At 48.1% G+C, this 16,683-nt stretch overlaps 1 protein-coding gene across 8 annotated transcripts in view; it reads left to right on the top strand.

Annotated features, from left to right (window-relative positions):
• Positions 1–15,510, top strand: part of Atg13 (autophagy related 13) — a 48,928-nt gene extending 33,418 nt beyond the window's left edge. For 4 of the 8 annotated variants that reach the window (XM_071616246.1, XM_071616243.1, XM_071616245.1 and 1 more), the window contains 10 exons: positions 320–418; positions 1,074–1,167; positions 4,753–4,851; positions 5,597–5,707; positions 6,119–6,255; positions 8,797–8,911; positions 9,686–9,763; positions 9,976–10,092; positions 10,591–10,719; positions 13,309–15,510. In XM_071616246.1, coding sequence (XP_071472347.1) covers positions 320–418; positions 1,074–1,167; positions 4,753–4,851; positions 5,597–5,707; positions 6,119–6,255; positions 8,797–8,911; positions 9,686–9,763; positions 9,976–10,092; positions 10,591–10,719; positions 13,309–13,386 — 1,057 coding nt within the window. In that variant the 3' untranslated portion in view covers positions 13,387–15,510. The remainder of the gene's footprint in view (positions 1–319; positions 419–1,073; positions 1,168–4,752; positions 4,852–5,596; positions 5,708–6,118; positions 6,256–8,796; positions 8,912–9,685; positions 9,764–9,975; positions 10,093–10,590; positions 10,720–13,308) is intronic. The other 4 variants (XM_071616248.1, XM_071616249.1, XM_027936396.2 and 1 more) reach the window with 4 other exon arrangements.
• Positions 15,511–16,683: the final 1,173 nt, after the last annotated feature.

Here is a 16,683-nt window from a genome sequence, read left to right as displayed (position 1 = left end):
GAACCATCCCAGGGAGGTTAAGCCTCCTACCATTCCCAAAACTGCAAGGCTAAGCCTACAGGTCAGCTTGCTGTTGCTGAAAGCATCCCCTTCAGAAGAATAAAATCAAGCCAAGAGTGTGCTCACAGTTGTCAAATTGGAGAATTTGAATGTCCCAGACTCAACTTATACAGAACATAGAGGTTGTGGTTTATATTTAGAGATTGCAATACTTAAGGCCAGTATCAGCCAATAGATATGAAGTGAGGGGCCCTCTAAGGACTTCAAGGGTCTGGGAAGACATTCTAACAAATACTGCAATTTGCATATTGCATTACAGGCAATTTGAGAGGACCCCACCTATCATGGGGATTATCATTGATCACTTTGTGGACCGTCCCTATTCCAGCTCCTCTCCCATGCACCCCTGCAATTACAGGTGAGGAATGTGAAAGGTGCTTTCCCAAACTGCAGCTAGGTGAAAGCAGCCACTTGCCTCATGGACAGAAATCAAGGAGCTAGTTTCCCTTTCTGCTGTCTGTTAGGTACACTGTGACTTGGGATATGTAGAGTGTCCCAGAAAATTATTGGACATTTTGGATCTTGATGGTAATGATATGACTTTTCTCTATATGTCACAAGTTACTTGGAGAATGCAAGAATGCCATTCATTTTTGGGGTGTGGTGGTTGCATACCTGCAATCCCCGCTACCCAGGAGGCTGAGGCAGGAGTATCTCAAGTTCCAGGCCAGCCTGGGCAACTTAGTAAGACCCTGTATCAAAATCAAATAAAAAGGGCTGGGGATGTGAATCAGTGGGAGAGCACTTGCCTAGCATGAGCCAGGCCCTGGGTTCAATCCCCAGTACCACATACACAAACAAACAAACAAACAAATAAATAAAATAAGTCAGTAATTCATGGAATATCCTGGAAAAATTAAAATTGTCTTCATGTCGTCATCTGGTATTATGGACTCTACCTGAAAAAGTTCTAATAACAACTCCCATCCTTATTTAACTACTCTTTCTCTACTTTCTGACATTGACTGCCATCACCACCACAGAATACATTCTCTCTTCTCTCCTCACTTTAGAACTGCTGGGGAGGATGCTGGAGTGACATACCCATCAGTGGAAGACTCTCAAGAAGTGTGTACGACCTCTTTTTCCACCTCCCCTCCATCCCAGGTAGGGGGAAACAGGCTCTGGGCTGGTGGTGGTTACTTGGTGCGTGAGTTTGTATGTGTCCGCACACCTTATGGAATGGTATCCAAATTTAGTAACAGTCCCTTTTTGTGGTGCTCGCGATTGTTCAAGGGGGTTATTTTGAGGAGTGACCGTGTTATGCAGCACATAGTATTGCAGTGTTTCTCACCTGTAACCATTCTTAACCCACAGTATTACACATCCTTTCCCTTCCTGGTAAGGTCTTCAAATTCCCTAGAAAATCAGTCACTGAATTCCAAGTGCCTTCAGACACCAGAGAGATACTCCAGCCTACACTTGTTAATTTAGTAGGCTATTGCTCTTTTTAAGTGGTTTCTAATAATGGAAGCAGTCCAATAATTACTTAGTATAAAATGCCAGTAAGAAAGCAGTAATGTAGCTTTTCTTAATACTTGACAGATTATCTGCCTGTCTGTATTCTTTTCCCAAACATTCTAACCATTAAATTTTCCACTGGAGTCAATCTTCAGGGACAAACCCAGTTTCAGTGAAACACTGGCTTGAAATGACATTGTCAGCTTACCCCAGGGAAGCATCTCTTCAGTCCTGCATGGATAAGGGGCTGAGATGACATTGGCCACGAAGTAGTTTTTAACCAGTGGACTGAATTTCAGGGAACATTTCTTCCCTTCCACCCCAACTTCCTCCTCATTGCCTCCAGCTTCCTGTACTCCTTGCCCATCATCTCCATGATCTTCTTCTTTTGTGACTCTTACATTAACTAGTTTGTTCTAGCCCTACCCATTTCTACGTTCCTTTAGCCCCAGATTATCCCCTTTCACCTTCTTATTTAGTAGCGCTACATTAATTAGCTCTCCATAAAACTTTTGTTTTCTGTATTATTTTAATTATGAATATTTAAAAATTTCTCCCATCCTGGGTTGTTTGGGAGAAACTAGATTAAACTTGTGGTTCTCAGCTATTTCAGAAATATGATTTAATGTCTGGGAATGACACTGCAGAATTCATGGGTCACTCTTATTTTTACTGAAAGATTTTTGCTCTAGGGCTAGAGGTGTAGCTCAGTAGTAAAGCATGTGCTTAACTTTCACAAAGCCATGGGTCCAATCCCTAGCACCAGAAAGTAAAAGATTTCTAAAGTGGTCAAGATAGTTTGGTTTTGGGCGTAGGAATGATTCCTTTCCTATAAGTCTATGTGGGGCAGGAGTGTCAGCATTATTCTGGCCATGGAGGGGCTGATGGTTTGCTTCCTGATGAGCAAAGTTGACACAAACAGAGAAACATACATGTTCTTATCTGGCATACATGATCTAATCAGGGCATTCATGGGAGTAGATGATGATGAATGATGATGATGATGATGATTTTTGGTACCAGGGATTGAACCCGGGGTGCTTAGCCACTGAGCCACATCCTTAGCCCTTTTTTGCTTTTTATTTTGAGGCAAGCACTCTACCAACTGAGCTGTATCCCCAGCCCTTTTGCTTTTTATTTTGAGATAGATATAGTATAAAACTAGTTTGCGTACAGCCTTGCTACATTGCTAAGGCCAGCTTCAAACTTTCGATCTTTTTGCCTCAGACTTGTGAACTGAGGCATGTGCCACCATGCCCAGCTGGGAGTAGCTGATAAGAATATGGGTATGTCACCTTAAACAGTCTAATTTTGTTTTATAACTGACAGATTCATGAACAGTAAATAAAGTTATGAGTCAGGGGATATGAGAGAGAGTGATTCTGGACATAACACACCACTTTCTTTGATCCACTGGAAATGTGATCCTACAAGTTGTTTGTTGACCTGTGTAAAAAGAGGCTGCCTTTTTTACGATATTTGCGACTGATGGTGTCTTGTCATTGTTTTATCAATGATGTGCACTTCTCAGTGACCCCCGAGTACCTCTAATCAAGGTTGGTACAGTTTGGTGCAGAAATACTTATTTTGAATGGATGATACAGAAAAAAATGAGTTACTGTGAATTTTCTTCATTCCTGTTGATAGTTAATTCCTGTTGGGTGCCATGTGCACGTCTGTAATCCCAAAGACTTGGGAGGCTGAAGCAGGAGGATCAGAAGTTTGGGGCCAGCCTCAGCAATTTAATGAGACCCTAAGCAATTTAGACCCTGTCTCAATATAAAATAAAAAGGGGGATGGGGCTGGAGCTCAGTGGTAAAGCTCCTTCCTTGTATGTGTGAGACACTGGGTTCGGCCCTCAGCACCACATAAAAATAAATAAAGATACTGCGTGTTTATAAAAAAAAATTAGAAAAATAATATAGAAAGGGCTGGGATGTGGCCCAGTGGTAAAACCCCTCTAGGTTCAATCCCTGGTACCAAAAAAATTAAAATAAAATAAAAAGGTCTAGGAATGTGGCTCAGTTGTTAAGTGCCCCTGGGTTCAATCCTTGATAACATCAATTAATTAATTAATTTTCAATAGTTAATTCCTTGGTTTAATCCAGGTATTTTCATTGTTTTAAAACTTTTATTAGAACTTTTGCTTGAGTCTAATAAATACATGTTAATGTGGTGTTTATTTTTCCAGTAAAATAAGGATCATTGTGTTACCTGGGCATGGACTTTAGGCATTAAATAGTTGTCATTCAGAACCTGCTACTGTGTCCTAAAGTCCTCCATCTCATTCTAAGCATTGATTAGCTAGTTGGACAGATTTGAAGATGGAGCAGCAAGACCCCAAATAATCATTATACCCTAAATAGCTTTGAAGTCCTAAGAGTTTTGAGAGGGCCCTGACTTTTACTTTTTACTCTATCAAGTTGTCCCACACTGTCAGGGACTACAGGCGTGCACATGTGTGCGCGCGCACACACACACACACACACACACACCTACCTCTGCATACCTCCTCATCTTCCCCAGGACAACATAGGAAAGTATACACCTGAGGTTTTTGAAGTTCTAGCCAATTATCCAGGTGTGGTGGCAAACAGCTGCATCCCAGCAACTCAGGAGGCTGAGGCAAGAGGATTTCAAGTTGGAGGCCAACCTCAGCAATTTAGCGGTAGCTTGTCTCAAATTAAAAAGTAGGGTGGGGTGTGGCTCAGTGGTAGAATTCTTCTGGGTTCACTTCCTGGTATTGGGGCGGGGAGAAATTCTGGCCAACAAATGTCTGCTGTTTGAACCCATCCCTGAAGACTGTGGTTCCTTGAAAACGGCTGCCAGTGTGACATTACACGCCCAGCATCCTTGTCCATCTGCTCCCTTTGCACCTCCTCTCAGGCCCTTCCTATTAGAATTGTTCTCTGGCTTCCTCCCACCTTTTTCTGACTAACAAAGACTAATGCTTGGTTCAGGTTTCTCTGTTTGGCCGAGTCAGCTGTTTGAGTCAGCTTCACTCCTGTCAGGGAGACAGGCACGCAGGGTGCACCCTGGGGAAAGCGTTCTTTCTAGGGACCCTTGAGGTTGTCGCTTTGGGAAGCCAGAGCGTTCTAGTGCAGTCCTGAGTCCCTCCATCCCTCCAGCCTCTCACCGCCTCCCCCTCCAGAGGTGTTTCCACTTCTTTCTCAAGTCCCTTTTCTTTTTTCTTCTCTTGTTTCTCCTGTCTCTGTGTGTGTCTGTGCACAGTGTGTGTTTACTGTCACAAAGGCACATTTTCAGACCCCTACTCCTGTGGTGACGGACACTCTGAGGGTCCCCATGGCAGGACTGGCCTTTTCCCATCAAGTGAGTTCATAATGGGAAGAAGGGGTTATGACCAGATGGCTTCTTTCTATTTGAAAAGTGCAAATACAGTACAGTGTGTAGTTCCTTAAACGTTTCCCTCACTGGTCTGTGGGATTCTTTTGAGTCTTGGTAATTGATTTTAACAGGACACAGCCACAGCCCAGCAGCCCAAAATAGGGATTTTCATTTGCCCCACCTCCTTCTGTTGTGTGAAAAATACACGGAGTTATTTATATCAAATTCCAAATAAACAATTCAAGACTGGTATTTTTTTCAATAAAAATAGGAACCTTCCCATACCCAGGGGTAATGGAGGGTGTTATTAGAGAAGATGGCCTTCTGTTTCAAAGGGACCTTAAGGACAAAGGAGAAAATAGAGTGACTTTGGAAAAACTGATGCCTTTGGCTGCAAGTTTTGCTCTGGGTTGCACCCCACAGATGTGCCAGGCTGGGACGGAAGCAGTTAGCTGAGCACTTGGGAAAGGAGAGCCAGGAGCTCATTGGAGGTCTTCAGGAGGCTCCAGAGCCAGGGATCCCAATCTCAGTTTATACAAGCCTCTGAATTTTCTTACCTAAAAAGTGGTCTAAAAACGCCTATCTGTCCTTAACCCACACTGCACCAGGCCTGCAGGTGCCCATGTGGCTGGGACCATTCCTTCCCCCTGCTGAGCCCGGTCATTGCTCACGCTCTAGGGCGCCTGTTTCTCCTGCCTCTCCTCTGCCCCTCTGTTTTTCTCTTGCTCAGCTCTCAAGCTCTCGCCTTTCCTATCAGCCTGCTGTCCTGGGCCTTGGATCAGCTGACCTGGCTTATCCAGTAGTGTTCGCTGCTGGCTTAAATGCTCAACACCCTCACCAGGTATCTTAAAAGCTGGGTGGACCGTGGGCTCCCCAGGGCTGTGTTTCCTTCCCGGGGCAGTGGAGGAACTCTTACAGCGAAAACATTGAACTGAGGGTTTGGAAGCAGAGCTCTTTGGTAACTGGAGGGCTGAAAGACTCTGAGAGAAGGGAACCTCTTAGACTCCAGAACAGAAAGACAACTTTCCCAGGTTCCTTCCCTCTCTCTTTCCTTCTTTCTCTGTAGTCATTACCATGCATGTCTTCCAGTAGCCAAGTCCCAGCAAGGATAAAGATCCTTGGGTGCCTGTCTACCTGGTTACAGATCTGGAGATGGGAAAGCCCAAAAGCAGACACCACTAAGTTAGGGTGCGCTGTTCACTCATGCCCGACACTGCCAAAGTTCACTGTCTCTTTCTATTTTCCCCCAAAGCTAATGGTTCCTGGGAAGGAAGGTGGGGTGCCCCTTGCTCCCAACCAGCCAGTCCATGGTGCCCAGGCCGACCAGGAGAAACTGGCGATCCACACTCCTGCAGATGTGGCCCACTGTGCTGCCACACCTTCCAGCAGGTGAGTCCCTGGCATGGTTCTGCCGCTGCTAAGGCCAGCCAAGGGCCTGCATGCCCTGATACACACAGACTTGGGCATGGCATTTGTGCCCCAAATGGAAATCCTTGAATTTCTCAGATAAGAATCTTGGCATGAAGTTGGTATGTAAGGAGACTGGCCCAGGGCTTTGCTACTGACTAGAAAATAGCAGGAACGGGCTGGGGCTGGGGCTGGGGCTGGTGGTAGAGCGCTCGCCTGGCACACGTGAGGCACTGGGATCGATCCTCAGCAACTCATAAAAATAAAATAAAGGTATTGTGTTCACCTACAGCTAAAAATACATATATATTAAAAAAAATAGTATAGTCATTTTCTACAGTGTGGTTTTGACACACTTGTCCAAAGTCATTATACCAAGGGCTGAGATGTGGCTCAGTGGCTAAGCGCTTGCCTAGAACATGTGAAGCACTGGGTTTGATTCTCAGCACCGCATATAAATAAATAAAATAAAGGTCTTTAAGGGGAAAAAAAAGCTCTAATAGGCTGGGCATGGCAGCTCATGAAGAAAAAAAAGAAAAAGAAAATAGCGGGAGCTTGGTTCTGGTCACCCTCATCCTGTAGAGAGGTGGTCGGGTGTTTTTTTCCTCCCCCCAACATTCATTCTTTTGGCATTGCCAGCGTTTGCTCAGGATGGAACAGGTGCTCACCACGGCCTGCCATCATGGCACCACGCTGCATCTGCCATCACAGGGGGATCGATCGTTTTCTGCTGCTTTAGAGCCTCATGGAGATCCTTTATTTAAAAAAAGAAATTAAATCTTCTGTCTTTTCTGAATACCAAAGTGACACATTTGATGAGATTAAAACCGTGAAGACAAGGATTAGGTAGGAAGTGAAAGTTCTTATATTTCAACCCTGCAAAAATGCCACTGTCGCTTCTTTTATGAGGAAGAGAGGGCTGGGGTGTGGCTCGGTGGCAGAATGCCTGCCTGGCACATGTGAGTCCTGGGTTCCATACCCCAGCACTGAGGAAAAAGAGAAAAAGTAAAATGATGACAGAACGTCAGGACCAAGGGATTGGCCTAAAATCTCTTAGCTTGCCCTACACTGGGGCACAGGCTACTCCTCTCCCGGGCCATGGCTCCCCAGTACCCTCGGAGCTCTCCCGGGAAGCTGCCCTTGGAGCGGCCCTGCCCCGCCTGCCCTTGATTTGGAAGGCCCTGGAGATAATGAGATTGCATTGCCCCACCACATCCTCCATGAACTTTCTCATCGTTGAAATTCCTGGTATATTTTTCTTCATTCCCACAGTGGTGTAGTGGGCGGGGAATTGTTTGGGAAGATTATTTTTTGTGACGTTTGTCAGGAAAAATAATTGACTCCTTCCTGGCTTTTCAAACTTACTTTTTTCCCCCTCATCCTCCTGTGGGATGATAGAGGAGATCTGCTTGTCACCTTATTCTCCAGTTTTCTGGTCCTCAGCTCCTGGGGCATGGCCAAGAGCAGCTATAGACAGAGGACCCTGGGGGAGCTGTTGGGTGCAGGTCCTCAGAGCTTAGAACCCTTCCTCAGGGCCAGTCCTTGGGGCTCAGAGGCCACCTGCCACTGTCCTCCTGCCTTCCTTAAGACCCTACTTTTGTCCAAAAGACCTTTCTTGTCCCCTGCCACTCAAAACGCTGCGACTGTTGGTCTGGCAGCCACTGTCTAGGCCCTGTTTCTATTGTTTAGAGTCCCCCTGGGATCCAGGACCCAGCATCAGTCCAGAGGGCTTTGGGGGATTGGGAGCCACAGGAGTAGTTGAATTAAATGTTTCAGTAATGGAGGGATGGTCGAGGGTGAAGAGAGGGGCAGATACGTGGTAGGGAGCACAGAGAATCCGGCCCTAGCCATCAAGAGTGGAGAGAGCTCTAGCTGGCTAAGGCCTCAAATGTGGGACTCTTGTGAGCAGCATCCCTTGTGAGGCAGGGCTTGAAGTGCTGTAAACTATAAAGTTTTAGGTATTTTTAGATTTAATAACAACAAAAATAAGATGCAAAAAATGAAGAAGCTAAAATTTGGGGTCTGGCTATGTAATTGGTTAGTAATAACATCACGGTGGTTGGGCTGGGGTTGTGGCTCAATGGTAGTGCGCTTGCCTAGCACGTGTGAGGCACTGGGTTCGATTCTCAGCACCACATAAAAATAAATAAATAAAGGTTCATCCACAACTAAATATATATAAAATTAAAAAGAAATCTTGGTGGTTTTTGAGAGTGGCTTGCCTGGTTGATGGTCACTGTGTGCAAGGTAACTGATGCTTGTCATTGGGATTTCAGATCAAATTTATGTAAAGCTTTATGTAAGCTTTACTCAATTATGTATAAATTTTAGTTGTTTAGGAAGTACAGCTCATGAGGCAGGGGGACAGCAGCAGTAGCCAGACCATGTAGTGTTGTGTCCACATGAACAGGCTGAGGTGCCAACTCCTGCCCAGGCTGCAGCCCCCCAGGAGGGTGGGCTTAGGGGACCTGTCTCGTTCTGCTGTGGCTTAAGAATGAGCACCAACTTCACTTTCTTCTCTAGTGAGGATACTGAAACCGTGTCCAATAGCAGCGAGGGACGGGCCTCTCCCCACGATGTCCTAGAGACCATCTTTGTCCGGAAAGTGGGGGCTTTTGTCAACAAACCCATCAACCAGGTGATCCTTCTGCCACTGCCACTGTGAGAATGTCTGGATCCTTAGAGTGAGGCCCTGTGGGCAGTATTTTGTGGAATTACTTACATTGTTTGCAAAAGTGTGTGTGTATTTAAGTTTTTCTGTGTAGAGGATTTACAACTTGTGACCCCTTTCCAGAAAAAGTTAAGAATTATTGTTCTAGCTGGGCATGGTGGTGCATGCCTGTAATCCCAGCAACTTGGGAGGCTAAGGCAGGAGGATCGCAAATTGGAGGCCAGCTTCTATAATTTAGCAAGGCCCTTAGCAACTTAGCAAGACCCTGTCTCAAAAAATAAAAGGGCTAAATGGTAAAGTGCCCCTGGATTCAGCCCCCAGTATCAACACACACACACACAAACACTCACTCTCTCTCTCTCTCTCTCTCTCTCTCTCTCTCTCATCTGAGGCTCTTAAGTCTCTCACAGGAAAGAGACAAGATACCACTTAGTTCCCAGACAGTGTGCTGTGCTGTCACCTCAGACTTCACATAAAACAGGAAGTTCCTCCTTGGGGGAGGGGGGCAGCAAAGCACTTTCTTCCTGTGGTCCTGTGGCTCAGGCTTCCTCAGCTGAATTCCCAGGGTCCTTGGGAACCCAGTCTTTATTTATGCTGTGGGCCCATGTGATGGGGGACAGGGAACCTGGGAGAGCAGTGTGGGCAGCCTAGATGTGCAGACTTTCTGGCAGCCTGTAAGGAAGGAAGCCCAGGAGCTGGGGGGAGGACAGGAACGAATGCCTTTCTCCTGTGTTTCTTTAGGTGACTCTGACAAGTCTGGACATACCCTTTGCCATGTTTGCTCCCAAGAATTTGGAGCTGGAGGATACTGATCCTATGGTGAGCCCACTGGTGACTACCAGTTTCCAGTAGATGTCGCAGTAGTCATCCCTCAGAGGCCACAGTCACTGCGTCCTCCACAGGCCTTAAGCCATGCCCCTTGGCTTATGAATTCGTAGCCAGCACTCACTGCCTAACCAGCTCCTCAGATATTAGGAGGGACATGCGTCCAGTTCACAGAATAGCCCTGACTCTGCCTTATTCTGAACCAGGTGAATCCTCCAGAGTCCCCAGAGCCTGTGTCTCCTCTCCATGGCAGCCTGCACTCGGATGGCTCCAGCGGGGGCAGCAGTGGCAATGCCCACGATGACTTCGTTATGATTGACTTCGTAAGTTGCCCTCACCTCCCTTGACCTTTGCTGTCCCAGGGAAAATAAACCCAGAAGCATCTGTTCCCTTACAGAGACAACATAGGCCGCTGCAGATAGAACGAAGGGTTTTGGGGCCCTGCCCTGACACCCTGTCTTGGGAGACATTTGGAGGCCTATGAATCGCAAACCATTGTGTTCCAAGTCTCTGGTTGAAATTCATAATGAAAGTCAACCCTAAACGAGGGTTTTGCAGTGGTGTCAGCTCGGGTCTGGCTCATGCCTGAATGGATGGCCCTTTACTTAAGAATGGAGTGAGCAGGAAGAGGTCATGGCCCTGAGAGGAGGGTCATCCCCAGGGTTATAAGTTAGCAGCCCATAAGAATACGGTTTAGAGATTCTGCTTCCTAAGATGAGCCTGGAAGAACGTTTCTTTGGTTATTTCTAAAAGGGTAAATTTCCTCTGTGATTATCCTTTGTGGCCCAAGGAAAGCTAAAGTGATTGTCTTATTTTTTAAGAAACCAGCTTTTTCTAAAGATGACATTCTTCCGATGGACTTGGGGACCTTCTATCGTGAATTTCAGAACCCCCCTCAGCTGAGCAGCCTCTCCATAGATATCGGGGCACAATCCATGGCTGAAGACTTGGTATGGAAACTCCTTCCCCACACAGCTCATCCCTTGGCCTCCCATCCTCATTGATGGTCATCCCTGACCACAGGCCTAGAACATTCTTCCTGTCACTCCACCCACCTGTGCTTCCCATCTTCCCTGTAACAGGAAAGGGAGGTTTTTAGATTGTTGTTTTCACTTGGTCACATGTGTGATTGGCACGGCACCTAGCAGCCGGCACCTAGACTTTGCTTGAGCGTAGCTCCCTTTCTTTGCACGTTCTCAGCAGCACTTCCTTACGCCCACTCTGCTCCTGCTGTCCCCATAGGCTGCTCCAGCAGCCCCTCTGTTCAGCTCTACAGTGGCCAACAAATGCCCGTGGGGCAGGGGCAGAGGAGCACAGCAGTCCCAGGGGTCAGTGTTCTTACGCTTCCCTCAGAGAGCTCCTTTCCTCCTGTAGCTGTTCTCTGACCGTAATTGCCACATCTCTGCTTAGGGCATTTCCTATTTCCTGCCTCAGAAGAGTACCGCGTGCAAGCCACAAACTCGGGCCGTCCTACACCACTAAATCCCAAGGTCTCATGGTCTGAGGTGGGACTCTCCTTTCTATAGAAACTAGGGACCCTAGGAATAGCTGCCCTTGATTTGCATTAAACAGAAAGCCATGCTCGGCGACAATATAGGAATAATAATAATTACTATTATTATTTTTTATTAAATCTTAACAGTTCTACATAACAGTTGGGCTAATAAGTACTATTATGAACATTTATTGGGGCTTTCTGAGTTTTCTTTTTTCTGTGGTGCTGGGGATGACCCAGTGCCTAATGCATGCAAGACAAGGGCTCTGCCACTGAGCAACACCCACACCCCCTGCCAGGTGTTTTTAAAGTACTTTAACATGAACCACCAGCCCTAAAAGGTAGGTCGTCTTATGCCAGTTTACAAAAGAGCCAGCAGGCGCAGTGCACACACCGGTAATCTCAGCGGCTAGGGAGTCTGAGGCAGGAGGATCATGAGTTCAAAGCCAGCCTCAGCAAAAGCAAGGAGCTAAGCAACTCAGTGAGACCCTGTCTCTAAATTAAATACAAAATAGGGCTGGGGATGGGGCTCACTAGTCAAGTTCAATCCCCAGTATCAGAGAGAGAGAGAGAGAGAGAAAGCCAGCACTGTGATTGAGTAACTTGCTGTGGTAACACAGCCAGACAAAGCCAGGTTGGCTCCTGCATTAGCCTCCTGCCGCCCTCTCCCCTGCCTCTTCTTTGACATGAGCTCAGAAGAAGGAGGGTCCCAGAGCTCTTGTCATGATCCCAGTGGTGCTAACCAGTTCCCAGGTCTTCTTCCACCTGGGCAGCTACACCCAGACCTGCCTCATTGTCAGGGTGTCCAGGCCACTGTCTGGGTTTCAGGCAGGAGAGTCTCTGACCTCTTGCCAGACCCTTATGCTTAACCCCATCAGTGAAGGCAGGCCACTGCAGGCCTGCTCTCTATGTTTGTTTATTTATTTATTTAATTTTTAAAAAAATAAGCTATCATTTTTCTTTTTTTAAGGAGAGAGAGAGAATTTTAATATTTATTTTTTAGTTTTCGGCGGACACAACATCTTTGTTTGTATGTGGTGCTGAGGATTGAAGCCGGGCCGCACGCCTTCCAGGCGAGTGTGCTACCGCTTGCGCCCCATCCCCAGCCCCTGACTATGTTTATTTGTACTAGAGACTGAACCCACAGTGCCTTACCTCTGAAGTATATCCCCAGCACTTTTTAAAAATTTTGAGACAGGGTCTCACTAAGTTGTTTAGGGCTTCACTAAGTTGCTGAGACGGGCCTTGAACTTGTGATCCTCCAAAGTTGCTGGATTACAGGTTGTGCCACTGTGCCCAGCTTCTCTTATATTAACGGTTGGTATTGTAGGGAGGTACAGCTAGCTGGTCACAGATCTGCTTTTCTGCTTCTCTTTTTTATTGTCCCTCTCTGCCCCTTGGCTGGTGTGAAGATGCAGATGCTCACGCTTCCCTCAACCTGCAGGTGACTCTTGATAGTGTAGCAAGGCTGCCTGGCTCCCTCCCATCCTGCAGGGCATCCCCGAAAACGGCATCAAAGCCACTTCTCATATGGGCTGGGGCTGAGACTCAGTGGCAGAGCGCTTGCCTAGCACATGTTAGGCCCTGGGTTCAATCCTCAGCACCACATAAAATAAATCAATAAATTATAAAGGTTACAAAATCTATTATTTAAAAAAAACACCTTTTCATAAACTCTACTGAATTCATAGAGCTCTAAACTTGCAGTTTTATTCTGGGGTCGCTGTCATCAGCCAGGGATCGTTCATGTTTAATTTCTGGACCACCCTGTTCTCTGGCATGGTCCACGATCCTCTCTCATTGAGGGTGTTGCCCACTTGAATTCCTATGGCTGTTGTGCAGTGCCACAGCCCCCACAGAGCCCCAACAGACATGTCCCTCCCCTGACCAGCGCTCTCTCAGCTGCTCTGCCTCCTGCTTGCCCAGCGCGGCACTGCTCCGCTGAGCTCTTTGTCTCTACCTCACCCCCTTCCTCCACTCCAGTGGCGGGGCTGGCAGCCTCCCAAGGCCTGCCCAGTAAGCAGCTCTTCTTCTCCCTGAACAGGACTCGTTACCAGAGAAGCTGGCTGTTCATGAGAAGAACGTCCGAGAATTTGATGCCTTTGTAGAAACCCTGCAGTAAAGTGTCCTCCAGTACCAGCAACATCCCTTTTCTGTGGTCCCAGGGGACAGAGAGCCTCCCACTCCTCAGCTGCTCCCATCCCTCATGCTGCTCCCAGCCAGCTGGAGGGGAAGATGGTCCCTCCTTGGGGACCCAGAAATCCCTGCTCTTGGACCTCCTGGAGACTCCATGGTGGCAGTTAGGCCCAGTGACTGCATCTGTGAGGACCTGCCCTCTGCCTTTGGAGATGGAGGAGCCTTTGTAACCAAAGGGCCTCTGCAGGGCCATCTGTGTACCCCACCTATTGCCAGCTGCTTCACACAGGGTGTCATCAGTTCCTCCTGCTGCCAGCCTCCTGCCTGGTCTATCCTGCAGCTGGCCCCCTGCCTGACTGTCCTTCCTATCAACCTCTTGACATTCCAGCTGGTGGCCCTGTGAGGCAGAAAGAGGAAGGAAACAGTGCTGGGCGGAGGTAGGAGGGTCCTGTTCTGTCTCCTCTAGTTCTAGGGTCATCTCCCTCTTGCCCTCTCTCTGTCCTTACCCCTGTGCCCGTACTTTTTGGCAATACGACAGGCTTGCTCACCTGTGAGGGTGAGCGCTCCTGGGCCCATCATCCTCACTGGGAGGGTTATCTGGCCCTTACCAGAGGTCTGTGCAGCCCTGGTGGCTGCCTATGCCCAGCTCCTCAGCTCTGCAGAGGAAAAATAAAAGCAAATCCTACATCACTATGACATATTCTGTCATCGAGGATCACAGCAAAGGGCCTTCTCTTTTTCTCCCTCCCATTTCTGTTTCTTGTTATAGGACATGGAAAATATTTATTACTTTCAGAGAAATCAGATATTTTATAGAAGAAATGTTTGCAGTAAGAGGTTTCACTTGGGGAAGGTGAGGGCGTCCATTCCTGAGATGCAGGCCTCCTCCTGAGAGGCTCCTCAGAATCTGGGTTGCTCAGACCATTCTCCTTCCCAGTATGTGTACGGTGGGATCTAAGAATGGGGTTGACCAAGGGCAAGTGGCCTCCAGGCTTTGAACTGACAGTGGGCTTTCCCTTGTACCTCTGTGTTCTGGGTGGGAGCCTCCAGACTCGCAGTTTCTGCAGAGTCTTGGGTGCTAAATGTGATGACTCCCCAGAGTTATGCCACACGTAATGCCCAGGGGGCATTGTGTGTGCTCCCTACTTCTGGGGTACCTGATCCTGATCCTCAGGACTGGACTATGGAGCTTTTCCTCCTCCTGCTTTGGCCTGACCGCCACCTCCCTTTAATCCCAGGGTCTCTACACTGCCCTGGGTTTACAAGCTGGATTGGTTCCCTGTTCAGAAACCAAAGCTGGGTGGATGATTGATTTAATCCTTCAGGTGTTGCTGGAGTAAGTCAAGTGCCTAGCCATCTGTCCTCCCCAGTCTGACCGGTGGCCTGGCTAAGGAGAACCAGTCTGCCCTGTTCCTCCTGTCTCTTGGGGTACTCATTGGCAGCAGCTGTTCTTAGGTGGAGATGGCTCTCAACTGCTTGTTAGTAAACTGCATGTGACACTGTTCTCACCTACCAGGCTAACTTCTGGGCATCATAGTGGGCTCTGGGGGGGAGCCCTGCCCCTGTGCATGCTTCTGCTGCCATCAAGAAATGCTCCAGCAGTGCTGGCCAACTGGCTGTCCTGTCTGGGGCCAGGGCACATCCATGGCCTGCTGAACCAATCAGATTCTCCCCCAGGGCCTGGCACGCACAAACAGGGGTGTCTCTGGTAAGTTACTGATGCCCCATCTCAGCTGCTGCCCTCTTTGCCTAGCATGGAAAGGCCTGGTAGCCGTCGTCCGCCACAGTACTGACTTCCTAATTGTGGACTCCCAGGCAGCAGCCTTTCTCCAGGGCCCCATCTTTAGGGAGGCCAGGGAGGCTAATCCCTGACTGAGCTGAGTTTGGGAGGAGCCAAGCAACCAGCAAGGCCACCTCCGGCCTCTCAGCCCTGTGTCATAGAAGTGAGGAGGCCAGACCAACAACTCCTGCAGCACCCCGGGCTCCTGCGGGGACCAGTCATCTCTCCAGGTGACAGGGTCCCTCCTCTTCCAGCCTATTTGTTTGGAAATGACTGAGGGATACTTCCATATGTACTCGAGATTTCCAATAAAATCTTTTCTGTACTTTATAGCTTCCAGTTGTGCAAGTTGTCTCCCACCTCTTTGTAGCTCCTGGTCATCAGCTGGCTCTGTGGCCTTGTGAAGGGCAGAAAGGCTTTGGAATAGGGCAGGGCTGTTTTAAATCCTGGCCTTGGCCACAGATAGCTGGACAACATTGGGTTGGTCAGGAAGCTTTCTAGAGCCTCATTTTCCTCATGATATTCCCGACATGTTGTGTATTTGAATATTCACTAAGAAAATGTATATGAAGTCCACCCATGGTAAAGTTGCCACAAAAGAAAGGCCACTGTCATCAGCTCTTTATGCCCCTTGGCCTGGAGCTGGTCTTGGCTTGGAGGGAGGATAAGTGTAGGTACTGCCACGTTCCCAGAAGACAGGACAGGATGCTTGCTGGTGTAGTGAGTTGTGGCTGAGTGAACTGGAGGAGAGGGAAGGAATTGAGTCGAGTAGCAGGAAGTTGAGGGCCCAAGCAAATTTGTGTTGATGCCCAGATCTCAAATGACTCCAGGAAGGGCACTGGGCTCTGAGGAACCATGAGGAATTGGAGAGATCTGCAGAGGTCAGTCCTTTCTGGCCCCTGGGGTTCCGGCTGTAGGCATCTCAACCCTGGCAAAGCCAGCCCCTTCCTCTTAGCTGTGCCTCTAGTGGTGCAGGTGAGAGATGGTTCTAGATTCAAGATAACTGCCAGATCAGAACTGGGCAACTGCTGTCTGGGTTGCACCCTATCCTCCTTCGGGTTGAAGTCAGGCCCCAGGACAAAATAAAAGGGGGATGATCAAAAAAATTCTAAATTCAGTTCAATCCCAGGTCTTAAGAGAATGGAGCCAGCCCACTCTTGCTGGTAAGGGCCTGGGAGCCCTTGCTTGTTACTGAACTGCAGGTGACACTGACCCAGACCATGGAACCAGGCAGGGCAGTTGTCCAATTCCTGGGTCAGAAATGGAAAGCCTGTCCTGTGACTCCCTCTTCAATTGGGATCTCCAGAAAGTGAAGTGCCCAGTGTCCCATGACCAGCAATTGTGTCCTACTCCTTTAAAACATCTCCCCGTGCTCCACCCAGAGACCAGTTGTTGCTAAGGCCTTGGTAAATTGGCACTTGAAAAACTCGGCAGAGGCCTGCCAGGAGCCCAACCCAAGAACACAGCTCTCCCTGTATCTCATTCTCCTCTTCTTCCCTGGGT

The sequence above is a fragment of the Marmota flaviventris genome, chromosome 9 (assembly GCF_047511675.1).
Source record: "Marmota flaviventris isolate mMarFla1 chromosome 9, mMarFla1.hap1, whole genome shotgun sequence".
Taxonomy (NCBI): domain Eukaryota; kingdom Metazoa; phylum Chordata; class Mammalia; order Rodentia; family Sciuridae; genus Marmota; species Marmota flaviventris.
The sequence above is the reverse complement of the archived record's forward strand: the minus strand, read 5'-3'. Positions and strand labels throughout refer to the sequence as shown.